The sequence below is a fragment of the Phyllostomus hastatus genome, unplaced genomic scaffold (genome assembly GCF_019186645.2).
Source record: "Phyllostomus hastatus isolate PE091 unplaced genomic scaffold, TTU_PhHast_1.1 phas_scaffold_12, whole genome shotgun sequence".
NCBI classification, from domain to species: Eukaryota; Metazoa; Chordata; class Mammalia; order Chiroptera; family Phyllostomidae; genus Phyllostomus; species Phyllostomus hastatus.
Window position 1 is genome coordinate 15,007,007 of NW_025334007.1, and position 22,953 is coordinate 15,029,959.

A 22,953-nucleotide genomic window follows, 5' to 3' on the forward strand; every position below is an offset into this window, starting at 1 on the left:
AGGAGCACAAGATGTCAGTTTCAAAGGTCCTAGCAGGAGAAGCTATTTAGGGAGTGAGACTGGCTAATGGAATGGGAATTTGCATCAGGGAATGGCTAGGGCTCATCAGGACTGTATGAAAACAAAGGAAGCAATACCAAGAGGAAAGGATAGAGTGAAAGGAGGAGGTGAGAGGAATTTCGACGCGGAAGAGTCTGCATGGTGGGCAAACTAATGCCAGTTCCACCTAATATTTGCATAACAACACTTTTTGGTTCACAGGGCATCTTCTTATGCATCTGTGGCACTTAATACCGATGGTAGTCGTTTTTTGAGCCATTATTCTTATTCCTGGTTTATAAATGAGGAAATTGAGGCTCTGGAAAATGAATTGATTTGCTAAGGCCCCCATGCCAGAAATATAAAGAATGAGGACTTGGAACCAGGCATGCTGCCGCCACGGACAGTGATTTTTTTCTGTCTCTACTAGAGTGAGGTGAGGAAATGACCGACCAGTTCTAAGATGGCTGTTTTAGCTGTGTTGTGAGGACCTACCCCTCTTCAAGGCCAGTGCTGGCTGAAAGACATTATTGTTGCTTGATATCTATTGGGGATTTCGGTGGTAGACTGAGGTTTAGTCTGTGCTGAACTAGAACTTCTAATTAGCCCAAGAGGTTATAGAATAGCAAGGCGTTAACCAACCACGTGGACAGAATGAGAACGCAGAGCAGCTGTTCATTTTCCTCTGAGTTAGATCTTAGTAGTGGGGTTCATTATTTTGTCCAAAGGTTTGTGTTCCCAGATGATCAATATTAGGTTTTAAAAAGGCAAACATTCTATAATTTGGTAAAAATTACATGGAAATTATGCCCTGCTGTAGATTATCTGGTTGTGACTTTCCTTTATGTTTGTGAATAATCCTGCCTCAGCATAGGTTTTTATTTGCTAAAGGAGGTCTTTCCTGCTATCTCAGTGTGGGTCTGCAGATATTCTCAAGCCATTACTATCAAGTTCAATACCCTCACTGTTCAGTGTAGCAGTCACCAGCCATGTGGCTATTAAGCACTTGAGACATAGTCCAAGATTAGATATGCTCTGAGTGTAAAGTACACACTGAATTTCAAAGACTTAGTGCAAAATAAAATGTGAACCAACTCAATATTGATTATATGTTGACCTTGTATTTTCTTAGAGATATTGAGCAAAGTATATTATAAAAATTAATTTCACCTATTTCCTCTTTAAAATAATGTAGCTCCTAGAAAAGTGTCAGTAACACATGAGACTCACATTGTATTTGTATTTCAGGGGTGCTCTAGAGGTAGATGCTGTCAGCTTGTCTAGTGTGAATTCAGTAAAAGCCATGCAATATCTCCAAGAAATCTTCTCATTCAGTTTTCAAATTCCCTTTAGAAACTCACCTTTTTGTTTTCAGTCAAATAAGTCCTTGCTACCAACCCTTCCCTAACTGCTACCACCACCAAAAATGCAGATCCCCCTTCCCCTGGAAAAGTAGCACATTTACGTTTATGTTTCCTAGACTTACAGATTCCTAAAGCGCCATTTGCTTTAGTCATATGGAGCTGCTTGCAGTTTACCGAGCAGACCGTACTATACCATGTGTCATTCCTGTGCTCACTGCACACTTTGGTGTAGAGAACTCCTACCCGTTCCTGAAAACACAGCCGCGAAGGTGCCCTCACAGGGAAGCAGGCCTGACTTCTCACTGTGGTGTCCTTAGCCCTCTGCTGTGCACCGCCCCCCCCCCCCCCCCCGTGCCCAGATTGGCCTCTTTCCTAGGACACTTTGCGTTGTACTGCGAGTGTAGAGGCGCTGATCTGTCCTCCTTCTAGACTGCAAGGTCCTTAGTATTTTTATTTCACTTTGTCTCTACAGCACCTAGCCTAGTATCTGGTACTTAGTTTCCCACAAATGTTTGTTGAATTTGTTGAATTGACAGGGAGGAAAAAGCTCCAACCGATGGAGTTGCACCTGCTTCTGTATTCATGTTTGCTTTTCTCTTCCTGGTTTTCTTTTCTTCTCATGTTCCTCACGCACTTTTTAACACATCATTGTATCTTTTGGGGCCGTGGGTATTTATGTAAATCACCTTAAATAGAGTTCTGTCATTTTAATCTAGATGCTACTTATCGGGAATAAAACATGGTGGGCAGAGATCAAAGTTCAGGACTTCTGCTTACTGCTACCACGTTTGCAACCACGCAGGGCAATAGTGCAGAGAGAAGCCCCTCTTGCAGCAGTCCGCACAGCAACCTGTGAAACAGATACCACGGCATGAGTGCGCTCAGCAGACTCTAGTCACCCTGAAGTCTCTTTCTATGGGGGTGCTCTGTTTGTAGAGTGATAATCATGGAGAGAGAGGTCTGTATTTTCCGTCTCTAATTTTTTTTCTGTCTTGTTTGTTTTTATTTTCATTGTATTTTAGAATGAATAGGAACCGGATCAACAATGCCTTCTCTTTGAATGACCAGACTCTGGAATTTTTAAAAATTCCTTCCACTCTTGCACCACCCACTGACCCATCTGTGCCCATCTGGATTATTATATTTGGTGTGATATTTTGTATTGTCATAGTTGCAATCACACTGTTGGTTTTATCAGGAATCTGGCAACGTAGAAGGTAAGGTATTGAAAGGGAATGATTTAAAAACCGTTTTCCTATTTGCTCATGACTCGGAAAAATAAGGAGAGCATTTGCACCTAACTGAAGATAATGCCTTGTATGTGAAACTCTGCAAAAAAAAAATGATGATTTTCAAAATATCACTTATGCGCTTGTTTTTAGAGACTTTTCGGAGTCCAATGTTCCTTACTTAATTATGGCTCTTTGTATTACTGTCATTCTCTTTATTCAACACCATATGAATGTCACATATCCAGGGTTAATTTTAATGTCTGTGCTATGATTTTGTAATCTGGATATACAGAGCTAAGCAGACATTTTGGATAGGCAGAGTTAATCTTTCATGGTCATCCACCCCCAAATGCCAGCAGTTCCGCAGTTCTTTCCATGCCTCCCCACCTTGGCCTGCTGCTTCTTGGTGCAGTACCTGCAGCTGCTGTCTTGTCCCAGATACTTTGTTTGCTGTTTCCTGTTGATGCTTCCTCCCTTTGGTGGATGCCCATCCCTCCAGTGCTCATGATCTTATTATAGAACCGTGTTTCTCAAAGTAGCCTCTGAATTAGCTCCCTGCATCACACTCACCTTCAACACTTGTTTGAAATGTAGGTTCCTTGGCTCCATCACAGACTCACTAAATTAGAATCTGCGAATGGGATTTACTTTAGTGAATATTTAGGGTATTCTAATTCACTTAGTTTGAAAGCTTCCAATGTAGCGACATGCACATAGATTCTTTTGCCTACATTCTGAGGCATTTGCAAACTTGGCTGTCTAAACAATATTGCTTCAAGAGAGAATTTCAGAGCAGTGGGAGACTTACTAAGGCAGTGGAGCAGGGAGAGGAGAGACAGGATTTCTCAGCACGATGAAAGGAGAAAATTTCGTTTGCAAGTTCCTTTGATCCAGAGGGGAAGTGGAAGGAGGCCTCAGCTCTTTACTGCACGCTTGGATGGTTCTACACCTTCCCTTCTGATCGCGAGAAAGGGGAGTTCTGGTAGGTGGGACATGCGTTGTTTTCAAGAGTTGCTGTCCAGATGGGACATGTGAGATATGTTTGGCCAAGTATGTGTTCAACTAAATGTTTCTCCTCAGCTTTAGTAGTACTTTTCAGATGTTTCGCCTTAGTTACCAACAGAAGGCAATCATTTGAAATCTTGGGCTTTGTACTTTTTTCACAAACGATAAATGAAATGCTGTGGAATACATGTAACCAGTGTCTAGTCCCCAAATTTTTGGATTGTTTATTCTATTACATTTATCCTATTTTTTTCCCTTTTGCCCCCCTCCACCCAGCTGACCCCTCCAGCCCACAGTCAATCCCCTCTCCATTGTCCATGTGCATGGGTCATTCATATTCTTTGACTAGTCCCATCCCCTTCCTTCTACCACACCACCCTTCCCCCTCTCCTCTGGCCACTGTCAGTTTGCTCCATGTTTCCATGTCTCCGGTTGTATTTTGCTCGTTAGTTTATTTTGTTCGTTAGATTCCTCTTACCAGTGAGGTCATGTGGTGTTTGTTTTTCACCACCTGGCTTATTTCACTTAGCATAGTACTCTCCACTTCCATCCATGCTGTCGCAAAAGGTAGGAGTTCCTTCTTTCTTTCTGTGATGTAATACTACATAGTGTAGATGCACCACAGTTTTTTGATCCACTCATTTACTGATGAGCACTTGGACTGTTACCAATACTTGGCTATTGTGAATGGCACCACTACGAACATAGGCGTGTATAAGTTCTTTTGGATTGGTGTTTCAGGATTCTTAGGGTATGTTCCCAGCAGTGGAATCGCTGGGTTATAAGGCAGTTCCATTTTGAATTTTTTGAGGAAATTCCATGCTGTTTCCCACAGGGGCTGCACTAGTCTGCATTCCCACCAACAGTGCACTAGAGTTCCTTTTCCTCCACAGCCTTGCCAGCACTTGTTTGTTGATTTACTAATGATAGCTATTCTGACAAGTGTGAGGTGATATGTCACTGTGGTTTTCATTTGCATCTCTGTGATGTTTAGTGATGATGAGCATTTTTTTTCACATGTCTCTGGGCTCTCTGTATGTCCTCCTCGGAGAAGTGTCTATTCAAGTCCAATTAAAAAATTGCTCATTTTTTAATTTGGTTCCTTGTCTTCCTGGTGTTGAGTTATATGAGTTCTTCATATATTTTGGAGATTAAGCCCTTGTCCAATGTGTCATTGGCAAATATTCTCTCTCATACGGTTGGTTCCCTTTCCATTTTGATGACGTAGAGAGAGGGGAAGGGAGGGAGAAAGAGAGGAAGAAAAACATTGATATGTGGCAGAAACATGGATTGGTTGCCTCTTGTATGCCACTAACTGGGGACCTGGCCTGCAACCCGGGCATGTGCCCTGACTGGTAATTGAACCAGTTACCTTTTGGTTTGTGGGATGACACCCAATCCACTGAGCTATACCAGTCAGGGCTAGTCTCCAAATTAAACTCAAAGATTAAGTCCAAGTTGTGCTTGCTTGATTTTCTTGAGCTTTATATGACCTGTAATGCAGAAAGACATGGTACAAGTTGTTTTTTTAAAGAATATTAAGAAATATTCTCTTGCAATATTTGAATACCTACATTTAACATGTTAAAATCTTTTCTTTAAAACTATCTTATAAGTTAGTGGGTTTTTAAAATATTTTTTATTGTTGTTCAAGTACACTTATCTCCATTTGTTTTGTATTAATCCTAAAATGCTATAATTCTGTAGTTTCTATTGATTGCAACCTTTGCGAATTGATTTCATCTCCTTGTTTCCCAATTTTCTCAGTAGTATGACACAGTGTAGGAGTTAGAAAAATGGACTCTGGAGATAGACAGTTTAGATTCCAAGTCTTCGTCACTTAATTCTGCTCTTATATAAAATCCATTAACTGTATGGCTATCAGGAAGCACAGGCAATGAGTCAGGGAAATCAAGCTCAGGAGCACCTGCTCTGTGGTGCTGTAGTCAAGCTGGTTAATTTTTTCCCTCTGTGCACAGATAACTTCGCTAGAGCAACAGCAAGGTATACTGGAAATAATTAACTTGGTGGGATAAAAAGAGTTAAGACAGTAAAGTGCTTAGGCTGGTGCCTGGCACACAGTGAGCGCTCAATAAGTGTTAGCTGTTACTATTATTTTATTATGCTGCCATTTACTGGCCTTTCAGCTAGTTTGTACTGGGATCAGCTATCTGTTTCCTTCTGAGCAGATTCTGCAGTAATATCATAATTGGGTGTGTAGCATCCTAATCTGTTGCCTGGGAGAAGGGAGGCTGTTGTCACAGCTCTGCCTTCACAAGTTCATTTCATGTTCATACTAGGAAAAGAGACGGACAAATCCTTTTGTGAACCTGGGGAGCATCAGTAATTTAGCAAATGTAGTCAGGACAGTTATGACAACCTTCTGAAGATAAATTGACTTGCTGTGTTTTAAGTTCGATGCAGTTTGTGGTGGGTGTCTCTTGTACAAAGTGTTACTCGGAAGCGAGGAAAGGGCGCGGTTTGAAGTGGGGAGAGCCCTGATAGTTGTGATGACAGACCTTCCTAATCATGGAAAAGGTGCGATTTGCCCCCAAAGCCTGTAGTCTCGAAGAGACAAGAACTGCACATCACATTGATGTTTGCGCCAGATCTGTGTCTAGCCCCAGCCCAGAAGTAGATGTTTGAGTTATCTGCTCAGCCTGATGATCATGGTGACGATATCATGTGTGTTTTAATAGAAACAGCACCGGATCAATATTCTTGGTTTGGGATTCTAGTTTCAGGCCCTGGCATTTATTAGCTGAGTGACCTTGATTAGGTCACATACAGAATATGAGAATAATATTTTTCACCTAGCTCCATAATTGTTGTAGGAATTTTAGAACTAGTAAATGTTTTGTTTTTCCTTTGCTGTTCTTAAATATACATACTCAATAGGAGTCAAATATATATTTTGAGTGAAGCCTGAGATACCAAATAGAGTTCTAGGCCCACTCCTTCCACCAACTGTGTTCCATTCTGAAAGACAAGCTACTGTACATGTTTGAGCCTGAGCTCCTTCATGTGAAAAATGGGGATTCTAATACAGTCTTCATAGCATTGCAATGGGAATTACATGAGGTGATGTATGCAAAGTGCTGCTTTCTGCCATGTAATATATAATAATTATTATTATTGCTATCACATGGCACATATAAAGTGACCTGCCTACAGTGATATGGTTAGAAAGTACTGGTACCATTGTTTAAAACCAGATGGGCTTGATCCCAAAGCCCACCAATCTCACCGTGCTGCAAAGCCCACTGAAATCGTTCCAGCAACACTATTTTCCCCAGGAATCATTCCTGTTGATTAGGAGGACAGCCACGGTTCTCCAATAATTGGCTCTGTGTTTGAAAATCGTATTTGTCTGTTCTTTGTTGTTTATCTGGCTATTCCTGGGCCTCAGCTCTTGGCCCTATCTTCTTGACGGAAGACAGAAATACTCTTTCTGCTTCAGCTGCCACTTCTTTATCTTGAGCAAACCCTGTTCCCTAACACCCCCTAGTTCTGAGAGCCATTCGATACTTCTTTTGTCCCCTCTTTTGTCCCTGTTCTCTCTGGATCTGTGAGAGGTGTTCACTCTCAGGACTCCTAGGAGTTAGGTGCGGTTATTTTAGTCACTTTTTAAAATCCTCTTCCTGAACTACCTGACCTTGCAGCAATAGCGGAAGTCATTAACACTCGATTTTATTTTTCAGGAAAAGGAATTCATGTTTTTAGCAAAAACCAAATCAGGATGATTCAGAAAGATAAGTTTTATTGGTCTTAGTAAGCACAATGCACAGGCAGTCATTCAGTTTATTTCAGTACAGGCTATGAAATGTGACAAAGTGCTGCATTACTGCTTTAAGGTAACCTTTGAGCTGTTTATTGTGTCAGCTAGCGTGTTACTGACACTGCAGTTTGTGAAGCCCAGCAATGCTAAGACTCCGTACAACCGACTCTGAGGTCACAAAAGAACAATATGTACCTACTTTGCCACGGACACAGCCCAGCTGGCTAAATTTCCGTAGGGATTTCATTCAGAGGCTTTGTGGTTGAGAACTCCTTCTTCTAAAGAAGAGAAAGCTGTCCTCATCTGTTTCCAGCTGCTTTTTTAGTTCTTCCCCATTCCTCAGTGACGCCTGAGGAATTATGTTCCCTTTGTAGTTGGGGAGGGGGAGGCAAGATTCCTTGAGATGATCTGCCTGGATTCAGCTCTCTGCAATTTTTTCTTCTAACTCCATAAAAACATTTCTTGAAGTGAAGAAACTGGTGAATAAATACTGGCAACCATTATTTCTAAGACTGTGTTGCATTGCCACCTACTTCGGATAGCTCTATCCACTAAGATTTTTGTGATATGGCTTTTATACTTATGTACGGAAATTTCAGGGTAAAATTGGACTGTTTAAAATCTGTTTATTGTTATGGAGATTATTATTCACTCCAAACCCAATGAGGAGCGATTTAGGGGAAAATTGAATGAGCTAGGTGGGTTTTGATGATAGTTTATAAATATACATTTGTTACCAGGGCTTCATCCCTACTGAAACATTACTCCTCTCTTTTATGATCCATAAAAAAGTAGGTGGGAGGGAGCATGAGTAAAATTTGGAGTTTTTCCTTTATTGAACCCTTTCTTTTCACTTTAGGACATGGATTGTCTCTCTTCCAACACACAGTAGGCACTTAAAACATTGTTATTGAATGAATGTTGGATACTATGAATGGAGTGGTGTGACTGATGGTTATAGAATGTCAGTTGCTTTTGCTTCCTGGAGGACATGGAAAGTGACCATAGTCCTGTCCACAGGAGATGGGACCAAAGTATTCTAGTCATCTGGTAGGTGACTTTACCTGGCTGGAGGACCCTTTTATCACATGAAACTCTATGCCCATCCCATTGTGCACTGATTACTGATTGCTGGAGCTTGGAATAGCCAGTGCAGTGTCTTCACTCTGAGGATGGAAAAACACAGCACCCTGTCCTTGCCTAGGCCTCTGGGACTATAACCCCCAACTTTCATCGCAGCATTGGGTCTGTAGTGACGCATTTGACAATGGCGTATAGACTGGCCAATGACAATAGGATCTACACTGTTGGATGCTACTTTACCTTTCATTATGAACTCCAGCCATTGGAAATTATCTAATAAAACTATCAGTGAAGCCTGGCAAAATCTATACTAACTCCTAATTCCTAAGGTAGGAAAATGAATATTTTCCTCCATTCATTTTAATAAGAGATAAAAGAAATATCACATGTGTATCCTCCTCCCTCCCTCCCTCCCTCCCTCCCTCCCTCCCTCCCTCCCTTCCTTCCTTCCGGTGGATCCCATTCAAGATCCACCTTGGACTACTGTCTGAGTAACTTTGTGTATAGCATCCATCTATCCATCCATGCATCCATCCATCCATCCATTTATTATCCAGACAACCAGTGATTGATATACATTCATTCATCCATCCATCCATCTATCTAACTGGCTAGTCAGCCACCCATGTATCTGTCCATCCAATTCTATGCCTACTCTGTGCTGAGCCCAGATCAGCTGTTTTACAAAATCTCTTTAAATCTGGATTTTGATTTTTCTGATTATTTCTTCCTGAGAGATTCAGGTTAAAAAAAATTTGGAGATGAGGTGGGGCAGGAACATAGAATTAAATATATAATATATATAATTTCAGCATGCCACATCTGGAGGCACTTGTTCAATTTGTCATGTCAGATAGATTTTTTTGTTAGTGATGTTTACCAAATTCATCCCTTGACAAAATACAAATATCTCTTTATAATTAGTACATTGCTTGTACTAATTATACATTAATTAGTACAAACAAGGGGGTGATACATTAAGACCATGAAAATATCCTGTTCCCTAACCATGTCTTACTCTATGGTTTATTAGACATTGATGTGCCTCATAAGAATCAATTATTATTGTAGTGGCAATTTTCTGTTTCTGTTATTCATTCTATATCAGCTGACATTCTTTCATAAACGTGAGCTCCCTCTTTTTTCTCTTCCTCCACCATATTCTTTTCTTAATATATTTTATTGATTATGCTATTACAGTTGTCCCATTATCCCCCTTCATTCCCCTCCACCCTGCACACCCTCTCCCACCCACATTCTCCCAATTTAGTTCATGTCCATGTGTCATGAGTTCCTTAGCTCCTACATTTCCCATACCATTCTTACCCTCTCCCTATCTATTTTCTACCTACCATCTATGCTACTTATTCTCCGTACCTCCCCCCCGCCACTTCCCTGTTGCTAACCCTCCATGTGATCTCCATTTCTGTAGTTCTGTTCCTGTTCTAGTTGTTTGCTTAGTTTGTTTTTGTTTTTGTTTTAGGTGTGGTTGTTAATACTCGTGAGTTTGCTGTCATTTTATTATACATGTTTTTATCTTCTTTTTCTTAGATAAGTCCCTTTAACATTTCATAAAATAAGGGCTTGGTGATGGTGAACTCCTTGAATTTGACCTTATCTGAGAAACACTTTATCTGCCCTTCCATTCTAAATGAAAGCTTTGCTGGATAGAGCAATCTTGGATGGAGGTCCTTGCCTTTCATGACTTGGAATACTTCTTTCTAGCCCCTTCTTGCCTGCAAGGTCTCTTTTGAAAAATCAGCTGACAGTCTTATGGAACTCCTTTGTAGGTTACTGTCCCCTTATCTCTTGCTGCTTCTAGGATTCTCTCCTTCATTTTTACCTTGGCTAATGTAATTATGATGTGCCTTGGTGTGTTCCTTCTTGGGTCCAACTTCTTTGGGACTGTCTGAGCTTCCTGGACTTCCTGGAAGTCTATTTCCTTTGCCAGATTGGGGAAGTTCTCCTTTATTATTTATTCAAATAACTTTTCCACTTGTTGCTCTTCCTCTTCCCTTTTTGGTACCCCTATAATTCAGATGTTGGAACATTTAAAGATGTCCTGGAGGTTCCTAAGCCTCTCCTTATTTTTTTGACTTCTTGCTTCTTCATTCTTTTCTGTTTGGTGGTTTCTTTCTTCTTTCTGGTCCACTCCGTTGATTTGAATCCCAGTTTTCTTCCCATCACTATTGGTTTCCTGTGCATTTTCCTTCATTTCACTTAACGTAGCCTTCATTTGTTCATCTAATTTGTGACCAAAATCAACCAATTCTGTGAGCATCCTGATCACCAGTGCTTTGAACTGTGCATCTGATAGGTTGGCTATCTCTTAGTCGCTTAGTTGTATTTACTGTGGGGCTTGATCTGTTCTTCTGTTTGGGCCATTTTTCTTTGTCTTGTCATGCCTGTTATGTATGAGAGGTAGAGCCTTAGGTGTTCACCAGGGCGGGGCAACCGAGTTGCTGGGTTGTGATGCTGCATGTGGGGGTGGGGTCCGAGAGGGAACAATGGTGCTTGCTCCGCTCTCCGTGGGACTTCAGTCCCTTCCGCCACTTTCCCCAAACAAACTGGGCCTTTCTCATACTAATTCCCATGTAGGTGGGCTTGTACACATTCTAGGACCCCGTGGGTCTCTCCAGCGAACTCTTCTGTGAGGCTCGAAGTCTCTTCCTGGGCCTCAACCCCCACAGGTGTTTTCAATCAGTGTCCCAAGGCTCTATTTTCCAGTGTCGGGATGCTGGGTTGAGTGCAGTGCCTTGCTTCACAATCACCGCCTTGCTGGGTCTGCTGGTTGCCACCCCGTGCCCAGGGTCCACCCGCTGCAGTCTTGCACACCCAGAATGCCTTACACCATATTCTTTAAAGCACATTAAAGTGGACTTTCATATAGGACTAATAGGAAACTCTACCTCAGTCATCATTGGGGCATCTTCATTATCTCCTCACCTGTCAGAGACTCACAAAGGTTCTAAGGGACTTCCATAGTGGTGGGAGTCCTTTCTGGTCACCACAGCAATGCCCACCATCCCAGCCACGTGACCCATTTAGACCTGCCTCTTTGGAGTTTCCTTAGATTCCTGGGACAATAGAATCTTTGGTGAGTCTGGGAGCCTTATGCGTAACATCATGCCTCCGCGGTGCCCCAACAGCTAGGTTGTGGTAAGCCTCAGGGAAAAGTCTTCCTCCCTATGGTTGCCTAGAGGTACTTGCCTCTTTTTTTTGCCCCCCTAACTCTGTGATATCAAGCATAATTGGCTCAGCTGTTTTGGTTTTTCACAAGAGACAGGAAGAACCTTTGGATTAAAGGCTATGGCTTTCCACACTCCAAGGAAATATTAAGGGTGTGGTTACCACTTGGGTTGGGGTAGCAGGATCTACAAAGGGTCTGAGAAAGAGAAACTCAAAATGTATCCTGTCATGTAGGGTGTTTTTTTTTTTTAAAATGACCTGGAATTATAGCTATGAGTTGTAATGTAATCAGCAGAATGTGTTCTGAGTTCCAAAAAGTCAGCTTACAAATGAACACAACTGTTTTGTGGTGAGTAGATCCTAGCAGTGCTACCTGCAATTTATAATGGTTACTTCCTTTCTATAAAGTAACGTGAGTTTGCTTCTTGATATCCCATTTCAATTTGATTTTCACTTCACATTTGCAGGCCATCCATTTGTCAAGTCCTGTGAGAAGAATCTATTACTTTTTTAAAATCAATTTTTGTGAAGTCTTCCTAGAGCTAAACTTTTTAACTTGCCAATTTACCGTACATTTTCCTCACATTCCTTCATGCAGTTTACGTGTGTGAATGTATATGTATATATGTGTGTACACAAACATATTCATTCATGTAAATGTACATATTCATTCATTCATGTGCATATTCATACATATTTATTTTAGTATTCCAAGTAAGATCACTTGCTTTGATCAGTATGTGTTTATCATCCATGCAGTCTTCCTATCTTGATAGTATCTTTCCACCACATCAGCTCTTTATGATCTTTGAAGCTTATTTGAAAATACACGGGCATCAATTTTTGATCATTCTAAGGTTCCTCTTTCCTTTTCCAATTTTTTGATCATTCTAAGATTTCTGCTCTCCCTGTTTGTGCAAAAGAGCATGCTTTCTCCTCCTAGATCCCAACCATTCTTTTTATGTGCATTCAGGAAGAACAAAGGACTATCGGAAGTGGATGATGCTGAAGATAAGTGTGAAAACACCATCGCAATTGAAAATGGCATCTCCAGTGACTCCATGGACATGAAGGGATGGCACATTAATGACACCTTTATGACAGAGGATGAGCGGCTTACCCCTCTTTGAGGGGCTGCAGTTTTACTTCCCAAGAAACTCGACACTTGTTTCGGTGCTGCTGTTGAGCACCACAAATTGTCGAGGGCAGATTACATATTTTTTTCACCATTCTTCTTTTGTAACAAATTTTAAACATACGCAAAAGTGAAAGGCAATCAGTTATACCCATGAAGACCACTGGAGTCGTAAACTGTTGAGTACACCCCATATTCTAAAACATTTCCCTGACAACACAGTGTGTAAGTGTGGTCATTCGGTGTTTGTAATCATTAATTTAAAAATCCATCCGTATTTAAACATTTCCAAAAAGAAGGTCAGGCCACAATATATATTTCACACTCCGAAGACATAAGGACAAACATTTTTCCAGTGGCAAATGCCTATAATATGATGTAGAAATCATTGAAAATGGATCCTATTGGAATATTGTTTATATCACTCTGTATATGACTAAGTAAGCAAGAATAAAAGTAATTATTGTAAATGGGATGGATAAAAATGGGAGTGTTGATAAACAAGGTGGAATTTAATCCTATAATTATACCAACAGTTGCTTATGTATCTTCTATCAGTCTCTAATAGGGAAGCTCTATTTGTTATTTCTGCAATTTGTAAAAGTACAATCTATGCTAGTTTAATAAAGTGCTAATTGTCTCTTTTTGATCATGTGACTGATTGTGGTCTGAGGTTTATTTTCACACTGTGCAACATAAAAAGGCTCATTTTTATTAGTTATATTTAGTCTGTTCTACAGCCCTAAAAATGAATTATTTTTGTTGTGTATCCTTGCTCGAAGACACCTTGTAATTTTTAGACTTGGTTGCCTTTTCAGATAGGCCATATGTCATTCTAATAATAATTATACATTTATCAATAGAAAGAAAATGTGTTACTCAGTCTCCCACTGGAATTGCCCATAGTTGACACTACAGCAATAGTCTCTAGCTGACTTCCTCGCCTCCGGAATTGCTTCCTGGATATCAGCTCTAAGATGAATAGTTGTGTGCAGGTTTATTGAGGACCTCTCTGGGAAGTACACCTTTAAGAAATGAGGAAGGCAAGTGTGGCAGATAGGCTTTAAGGTATCTGCCATCTCCTGATGTTTATACCTTCATGCAACCCATACTCCCTGAGTGAGGATGGAACCTGTGACTTGCTCCTAATGAAAAGAATACAGCAAAGGTGATGAGCCATTACTTCTGCAATTACTTTATATTATGTCTGAGTCTGTCTTGCTAGCAGACTTTTTCTGGAGACCCTCCTTGCTGGCTTGATTAAGTAAGTGGCCATGCTGGGAAAGCCCACGTGAAAGAAACTGTGAGCGGCCTCTAGGAATTGCTGGTGGCCTTTTTGCACTGAGGGCAGCCTCCAATCAATCAACAGCAAGAAGGTGGGGTCCTCAGTCCTACAAACACCCGGAAATGTATTCTATCAACAACTAGAGTAAGCTTGGAAGTGGGGTTTTCCACAAATTCCCAAACGAGAACGCAGTCTGGCCAACACTTTGATTGCAGCCTGATGAAGAGGACCCAGTTAAGTTGTGCCCAGACTGCTGGCCCATGGATACTGAGATGACAAATATGTGTATTTTAAGCGAGCAGGTTTGTGGTAATGTGTTATGCAGCCATGGAAAACTAATAAAGTAGGATTAGGCAGAGGAAGAAGTGACCAGCAACATGGTTACACCAGAGGCCTCAGCAGACCCTTCAGGGAGTTTAGGAGCCGAGGCTGTCCCTTGACTGAGATAAGATAGCTGGGCCTTTGTATCTCACTTGCCAGTTATGGTCATGGGTGCTGTCTGGGTGAGGGTCTGCCCTCAGGAAAGAGAGTTCCCCGTGGCTGGGGGCAATTCCCATGGAAGGACTTATCTTTGAGCCTTCAAAAATAAATATTTCTAGAAGCAGGGTATGAGCACATGGGCCCTGAAGAAGGGGCTTGGTGGACTCCCAGAATCTCCACCACACCCTGTCCAGTCCATTGGCTACAGTGTGCTTGAATGAATATTCAAACTGTAGGCTTAAACCTGTTGGTTCCTAACACAGAAGCTTTTATTGTTATTTATTTTTAAATTAAATTTATTGGGGGTGACACTAGTTGATAATGATATATAATTTTCAGTCTCCAACTGAAAATTATACAACTTTGTACAACTTTATTGTACAACTTTATAATACGGCATCTGTATTCTCTATTATGTACTCACTAAATCGCTTTAGGATAAAGCCAGACTTCTTAACACAGGGCCAAACGTGGTTTGGCCCTCACACGCCTCTCTAATTTCATCTCTCCCCGCTTCTCTCCTTTCTGTCTTTTTGCCTTTGTTTCATTAACTATAATAGTTCCCTTACTTCTAGGCCTTTGAACAAGCTGTTCTCTCTACCTAGAACATACTTGCCTATCTGTCAGCCACTCTTGCTGTAGGGTCTCTCTCACTTAAACATCTTGCCTTCCTGGAGGCCTTTGCTGGACCTCCTGGCTATGTGCTCCTAGAATACTCAGATCCTTATGCTCACTTTATTGTGCTATAATCATATTTAAATGTGTTTTATGGAAGAAAAGGCCACAAACCAAGAGTGCCCTAGGGCCCACGAAAGTCCTAATATAGCCTTGTCTCTCTAAGCATTTTCATAACCCACTTCAGTTTGCTCCCACCTCTAACCAGATAGAATTAACCACTGCTTTGTAACCTTACCATATCGAATCAACTTTTAAATTATAATTATTGTAATATTTGTTTACATATCTATCTTAACCTTGAGTATAAATATTCTTAGAGGCAGTCTTCAAGTCACTTAGCATAGTGCCTTGTCTTCCTCTTTTCTTCCCTTCCTTTCTCTCTTCCTTTTTTCTTTCTTTTATTCTACATTGGTAAGCACAATCAAACACAATCCCTGCACTCATAGAGCTAAACGTCTACACAGAGTTCCAGAAATGTGTGCTAATAGACAAGCACACAAGATAGTAGTTGTTGCAAGCTCACAGTCTTATCCCTTCTAAGAGCAAAGCCTGCCCCTCTCTCTGTACATTGAGAAGTTTGAATTTGTGAGCACAAGATTTTTGACTTGGACACCATTTTTACTTGGGAACCATGTGCTCTTTAATGTTATTAGAGCTTCCTTATTTTTAGGAGAGGAATGAGATTTGATCTCCCAGTTGGCAATAAATGATTCACTAAACAACCATTTTCTATCTTACATCCTCTTGAACTGTATAGTCCAGAATAGGGTAGCCTTGCATATCAAATTGACAAAACACCATCTGAGTTCAATCTGTGTACTAGCAAGCATAATCTAAGAGGATAAAAATTGTTCTTGGTGGAGAGAAAAGTTTACATATTATAATGGTTTGTACATAAACAGGATCAAAGTATAGCTATGGTATTAAAATTTTATGGCTAAGCTATTAGGAAAATATGTCTAAAAAGTCTTAATAGTGGGAAAAATGGTTGAGAAACCCTGATTCTAGATAGGCTTCTTATTTTTAAGGCACAGATAAACCATTTTTGTTCAGCAGATAATTTTCTTCACTCTCTGTTTATTCTGGTGCCAAGGGAGATTTATTCCAGTTGCAAAGATCTATTCCATTAAATATACTAGTCAGGGAAGTCTTCTATGTTAGGAGAGATGTGCTGTAAAGCTGACAGTGCATATAACAGCAAAATGGAGCCTATGTCTCCTGCCTACTGCCTTTGACAAATACTCTGGGTAATTAGAGAGCAGTCAATCATCAACTACATCTTCCATTTTTAATTTAATGATCCTGAAATGTGTCCCAAGGGAACACATTGCAAGGTGATGTGTTCTGGAAATAAAATGTTGTAAAGCAATTGGAAATACAGCTGCCATTCAAGTCTCCAAGTCCTTAGCAAAAGCCACAATGAAAGTAGAAAGATGGAAGTGACTGAAAACCAAGTCATGACAGAAAAAATTAGCTGGGATAGTGATATCTGGACTTGTTTTGCAGAGGTATTGTAAGTGCAAAACTGTTTTGGGGGGTGTAGTTTTACCTTTCATGTTTTTCACAAGGACTAACCAATAGAAAATGTCACTATATAAAAGAATGCAGTGAGTTCTTGAATTTAGAATGATATGTAGTCAGATTTCAAATGTGAATATCACCAAGTGAAATATGCACATTTATTGTTCCTGGATAAGGAACAAGGAATAGGAGAGAACCCAAGAACCAAAAAAAAAGTAAGAAATTCCTTAGAGTCCCAATCTACAGTCCTTATTTGGAATTCCTGGGGCCCCTTAACATAATATTTTATTCCCCACTTTATATCTTGTTTTCCTTCATAAACATATCACATATCTAGTTGCCTTAATTATATAAGCAAATGTATAGAAGTTACCTTCTTTCCTACTATTCTTTTTTTGCCCTTTACTTCCTTTGTTTCTGTCTCAAGAATTTATTGAATGTCCACTCTATGTAAGATATCATGTTAGGTTCAGGAAACGAATGGAGAAAGAATGTCCTAGAAGAGGCCCATTCATTATTTATGACAAGATTAAGTTTATTACTAAGAATACCACTCTCTTTTAGGGGATTTTGGCACCCTGCATCCCCTCTCCTTTGACATACAGTCCCTTCTTGAATTTTCTGTGATATGGAGAAGTTGAAAGAGGAAGATAAACAAGTGAAAAACTGAGTGATTTTGTGTAAAGTGTAATTTAGTTCTCAGTAGTGAAAGAGAAGATAATTGCATCTTGTGCATAATCAAGGTGATGGAGAAAATATTTGGAATTAATTATTCTCTCTGAAGACTACCAATAGGTTGCTATCCAGAGAAGCCTTGAAGAGAGAAAAGGTGTGCAAGTAGTCATTGTTTATTAAATGGTTACTTGCTCCATATAGTGGTGGAGAACACCTGGGCTAAAGGAATACATATTCACAATTCCTTATCTGAAAGTGTGAAAACCGTTTGGCAGTAACACTTGACCTGAACAGATATAATGTTTCCTATGATCTTTATTTATTGTGATTAATATTATTAAATGCAGAAATATTCAAGTGTTTAGCAACAGGGTTCCACTGGGAGTAGATTAATATATGGTATGTGCACAGTATCACCTGTACTCCCTGAGTTCAAGTTCTAACACCACCATTCACTAATTGTGTGGCCCCAGGTGAGCAGGAATTCATAAAAGTGGAGAGAGGGCAATCCAATGAAGTATCTTGTCTCCATCTGATGTAAATCGGTTAACTTTAAAAAGGAAGTAATACTTGCCCTATTAACCCAAAGGTTTATTGCAAGAATAGAAAGAAATAATAAAAAGGCAAAATTAATAAAGAAAATGTGCTCTGTGAGTAAAATTTTTATTTATTAAAATTGATATTGAAACTACTCAACTTGAGGCCATTAAGAACAATAAAAGGGCTCATGTGAAGGAAATATTTTACTATAGACATATATATTTTTATCTACAATGGCTGAATCTCAGAAGTAGATAACCTACCTACCCACCTAGAAAGGCATAACCATATGTAGATCTGGTAGGGAGACAGCAGGTAGACATTTTCAACACAAAGAAATAAAAAATCCTACAAAAACTCTGCTAAGAAAAAACTTTCAAGTACACATCACTTCTAACCGCAATAATACTGTAATCCCCGCCCTCACTGCAGAGGATATCATCCTATGCAATAGAGAGAGAGAGAGAGAGAGAGGGAGAGAGAGAGAGAGAGAGAGGGAGAGGGAGAGAGAGGGAGAGAGACTTGTGGAATCTTAGCTAATCATCCCAGTATTAACTTCAACTCAATCAGGTAATAATGATAATGTTTTTAAATTATTACTCTTTCTTTTAACTATATGACTATCATTGAATCAGTTGACATTTAGAGTCAACCAGTCTACCAATCAATTCAGTCAAAAAATTCTATCTGACTAGATGGACAAGCTGTTTTGTTGAATTAACTAGTCACTGTAGTGGAACTTTGTGTATCTGGTCAAATTCTAATTATACTTAGACTCTCTTACATTGAGAATTGGAACCTCTGACTTATCTGCCAGGTACGTGGAGATGAGTCACCTATTCTATTTTTTCATTTCTTGGAGCTCTTACAAGCAGATTCAAAGGTCCCTGGAAGGACTGGGCCACAGCCAGCAGTGGAAAAATTCATTCATATGATAAGCATTTGGCTTTTATTTGGTACAATTCCATGTGTTTTGAGGAATAAAGAAAATTTAATGAACATAAGAACTATAATCTGCGTGTTCAAAAGTGACAGAGGCTTGCCAATGTTATTATCTTTGCCATCATTCCAAGGATAATTGAGGCTCATATTAAATTCCCATCACATGTTATAGTGTTTGCTTGCTAGATTATCATCTGCTTAGCCATATAGGGGAATACCAAGGTTCATTTTAATTGTACAACGATTGCAGAAAACCTCAGGTTTATAGTTTCAATTGACACAGCACATTCCAATAGATTATCAAATAAAATGTCATTTATAAAGCCTCCCTAAGGATTATACCAGAGTCCTCTGGGGGGAATTGAGGGTGTTGTGAGGGTTAGAAATCAGTGTGCTTGGCAGTTTTTCTCATAGTTTTGCAGTTCATTTTTTCTTTATGTTGGGAATTCAAATAGGTACATTACCTATATCAATGTATTTCCTTTCATCATTTTCCTGCCAATTTTGTTTCTTTCCAGATAGATAAGTTATCTTACTTCTAAGATTTAGTCATTGTGGATATGAATATTTATCCAAATAGCAAAATATTTTCCCTAAATAAATCTCTTTTCTTTGTGGACTCAAGTTTCCATATCACTTTTTATAAAGAACAAAAGTTTTATTCACAAAGTTCATTTTATTCACTAATTTTTACTGCTTTTCATTATTTATTTCATTCAATGTCAAATGTTACTAATCCTACTTAAAAGAAACAAAGGCTAAGCAAATTTAATGTCTTGCCCAAAATTATACAGTATTTAAAAATGTTCATACATCGTGTTCAAGAATCAGTCACTATCATACATTGTGTTAAAGGATTCATAGCGACTGATTCTTTGTTTCCATGTTTTAATAATTATTGTTCTACTTTTAGCTTATTTTCATTTAAAAAGTACTTTGTCACCAACTTCCTTTTCTGGAATAACTTGAACATGTCATCTATGCTATGCCAGGTGTGTACTCAATGGAGGACAAGAACTGGGATTGGAGTTCCTGAAACTCCACGACTGAGTAATGTCCAAGGTGGTCACCAGGCTTATTCTTGGTCCAACTTGAATATAGTACCATGGGCAGTGGCATGGAGATAAATCAGAAACCTAAATACATTGGCTATATTTCACAACTGGAAAATTTTAAAAGTGAGAATCATATATTTGTGTTAGTACTTACATAGCACTTTCAATTTGGTTGGCCATTTCTGTGCTATACTTGATTTAGGTCATTTGGTATTTGTGGATAATGTAGGGCACATTTTACAGGCTATAGTAAAACTGCAACCAGAGCTGCAACTTTCCTTTAAAATCACTTATTTTTAATTATAATTGACATATAGTATTATATTAGCTTCAAGTGTACAACATAGTGATTCAACATACCTTACAAAGTGATCACCACATGTCTGGTAACCATCTGTCACCATAGTTATTACAATGTTATTGACTCTATTCCCTATGCTCTACATTACATCTCTAGTATACAATGAGACCAGTGCATATACATTTCTAAACAGAATTGGACACTTTGTGCTTGAATGCTTTGGCAGCTTTGCCACTGGGAGTAGGTAACTGACTATTCTGCTTGGCCCTGATTAAGATGTGGAGAGATGGAGTCATGTACACACATTAGTTCTGGAGCACTATGTTTATAGCACTATCTAGATCGGGGTCTTTAATCTCAGCACTTGACATTTGGGGTCAAATAATTCTTGTTTGTGGGGCACTCTCTGGTACATTATACAATGTTTAGCAGCATCCCTAGGTGTAGTAGCATCCTCCCCAAAGTCGTGACAACCAAAAATGTTTCCACATGTTGCCAATTGTCTTCTGTGAAGCAAAAACCACCTTGGTTGAGAACACCACTCTTTACCACTGATACGGATTTGCTTTGAAGAGAATAAAATTACTGCCATGCCATCTGAGATTGTCATCTGTGAATCTATGATCTCTAATTACTTTCTATTCCTGAACATTTTCACCTTACTGAGAAAATCATAGCTTTTCACCAAGATAGGGTAGAGTGCTGCTGGTGTCCCTTCAGTGAAAATTATGACAACTGCAGTGTAAGAACTGCAAGGAGAAACTGCTCATAACTAATGCAAGCTTCATGTCATTCTGGGACCATTTTTGAAGCTTTCCAGCCACATCTATGCTTCTTCATTCCTTGACTGTTCCTATCTTCGATGCCTGCAAGATTTTTTCCAAAAAGTCCTTTCTGACCACAAAGAGTGTAGGCTCAAAGCCAGACTGCTGAGTCACAGTTCCATTGCTTTCCAGCTTTGTGATTTTTGTTCCGTGCCTCAGTTTCTTCACCTAGAAATGAGGATGGTGCTGTTGATTTCCTCATGGAGTTATTGTGAGGTTAAATAAGAGAGCACATGTAAAGCAGTTAAACTCTGCTTGGCACATAAGCAGTCAATAAGTTTGGGTATTGTTATTGTTACTGTTATTAGTAGTACTAGTTGTTATGATTCAGAGTCTCATCTCCTTCAGAAAGTCTACCTGACAGCTTCAGCCAATGCTGACCTTCTATTTCTCTGAAATCATGAAAAGTTTTGTAATCTTACAAATCAGAGTTTATTCACTTCATCTTTTATGTGTCATCTGAGTTAAAATTTCCCAACAACACAGGTTGTATGAGCCAGAGATTATGTGTTCTACATGATTTATATTCTCTCATCCATCTCATTTATTGGGTAAGTAGTTAATACTGTTTCCCCACTCTTATCTGTTTATATCATATATAGTCAGTAGGTAGAATCGTCACCATGATATTGATACTAAGATGGAAACACCCTCCACACAAAGGCATAATTCAGGAATATCTTGCAAGGTCTATCTTCTGTGTCTGAAATTCATAAGAACCTAAACTCATGGTTGGAATAAAATTTCTACAGAAAAATGTTCCCAGAAATAACCCCTTCTACAGTGGACAGAACAAGCACTACCCATATTACCTATATGAAAAACATCCCTTCCTACTTCCTTAAGGCAGAGCCAAATGTAGTTGGATGTCTACCATTCTCTGACATAAATCAGATGTAAATCTTTGTTATTCTAATCCAATTATCCAAGTCCACTGGGAAAGCTTCCCTTGTTATTAAAAAATCATTAAAAAAAGAAAGATTCACAGGAAGAAACAGTTTCTCTTTTTTCACATCATCATTTTTAGATGTGATGCCTGAAATGAATGTAGCCATCTTGGTACCTATCATGAGGGAAGCTTTAATCAGAGCAGAGGTCAACATGCTGAGGGTCGCACAGTGGTAAGATGGAAGAGACCTAGGTCTTTCATGATAGCATTAAGCCACTAAATTAACTAACTCTGAGTTTACCCTATCATGGCATTTTGTGTGAGCTATTATGTTTTCCTTATTGTTTAAGCAGTTCAGTAAAAGTGTCTTCTTACTTGCAGCCCACAAGCATCCTGTCTGAATAGATAATTTTGAAAGACCTTGGTGAAGTTATTAACAGAATATATCAATTACCTTTTACTACATTAAAAGCCACCCCAAAACTCCATCACTTGAAACAACAGCCGTTTATTTCATGTGTGATTCTATGGGTTGATATTTGTATGTGCTCACCTGAGAAGTTCTGGTCTTGGCTGCTCTCACTCATGTATCTGAAGTCAATTGCCAGGGAAGCTGGAGGCTGGCTGGTCTAGAATGGTCTCAGCTTGGTTGTCTCATCTCTGCTCTAGTTGTCTCTCACTCTCCAGGAGTTTAGCTCAGCCTTGTTCACTCTGTGGGGTATTCATCTGAGAGAGAGAGAGAGAGAGAGAGAGAGAGAGAGAGAGAGAGAGAGAGAGAGAGAGAGAGAGAGAGGAGGTTCTTGACACCTAGATTCAGAATTGGCCCACTATTACTTCTCCCACATTCTACAGCAAATTTAAGAAGAAAGGAAATACATTATATCTGTTGATGGGAGAGACTGAAAAGTCACAATATAAACGGTGTTGATGAGGAGGAG

The 22,953-nt window shown here is 39.5% G+C and overlaps 1 protein-coding gene across 1 annotated transcript in view; it reads left to right on the forward strand.

Moving 5' to 3' along the window:
* The window catches only part of CLTRN (collectrin, amino acid transport regulator), a 31,979-nt gene extending 18,497 nt beyond the window's left edge, over positions 1-13,482 (forward strand). Inside the window, exons 5-6 of the mRNA XM_045856033.1 lie at positions 2,426-2,620; positions 12,664-13,482. Coding sequence (XP_045711989.1) covers positions 2,426-2,620; positions 12,664-12,820 — 352 coding nt within the window. The 3' untranslated portion in view covers positions 12,821-13,482. The remainder of the gene's footprint in view (positions 1-2,425; positions 2,621-12,663) is intronic.
* The last annotated feature ends 9,471 nt before the right edge of the window (positions 13,483-22,953 follow it).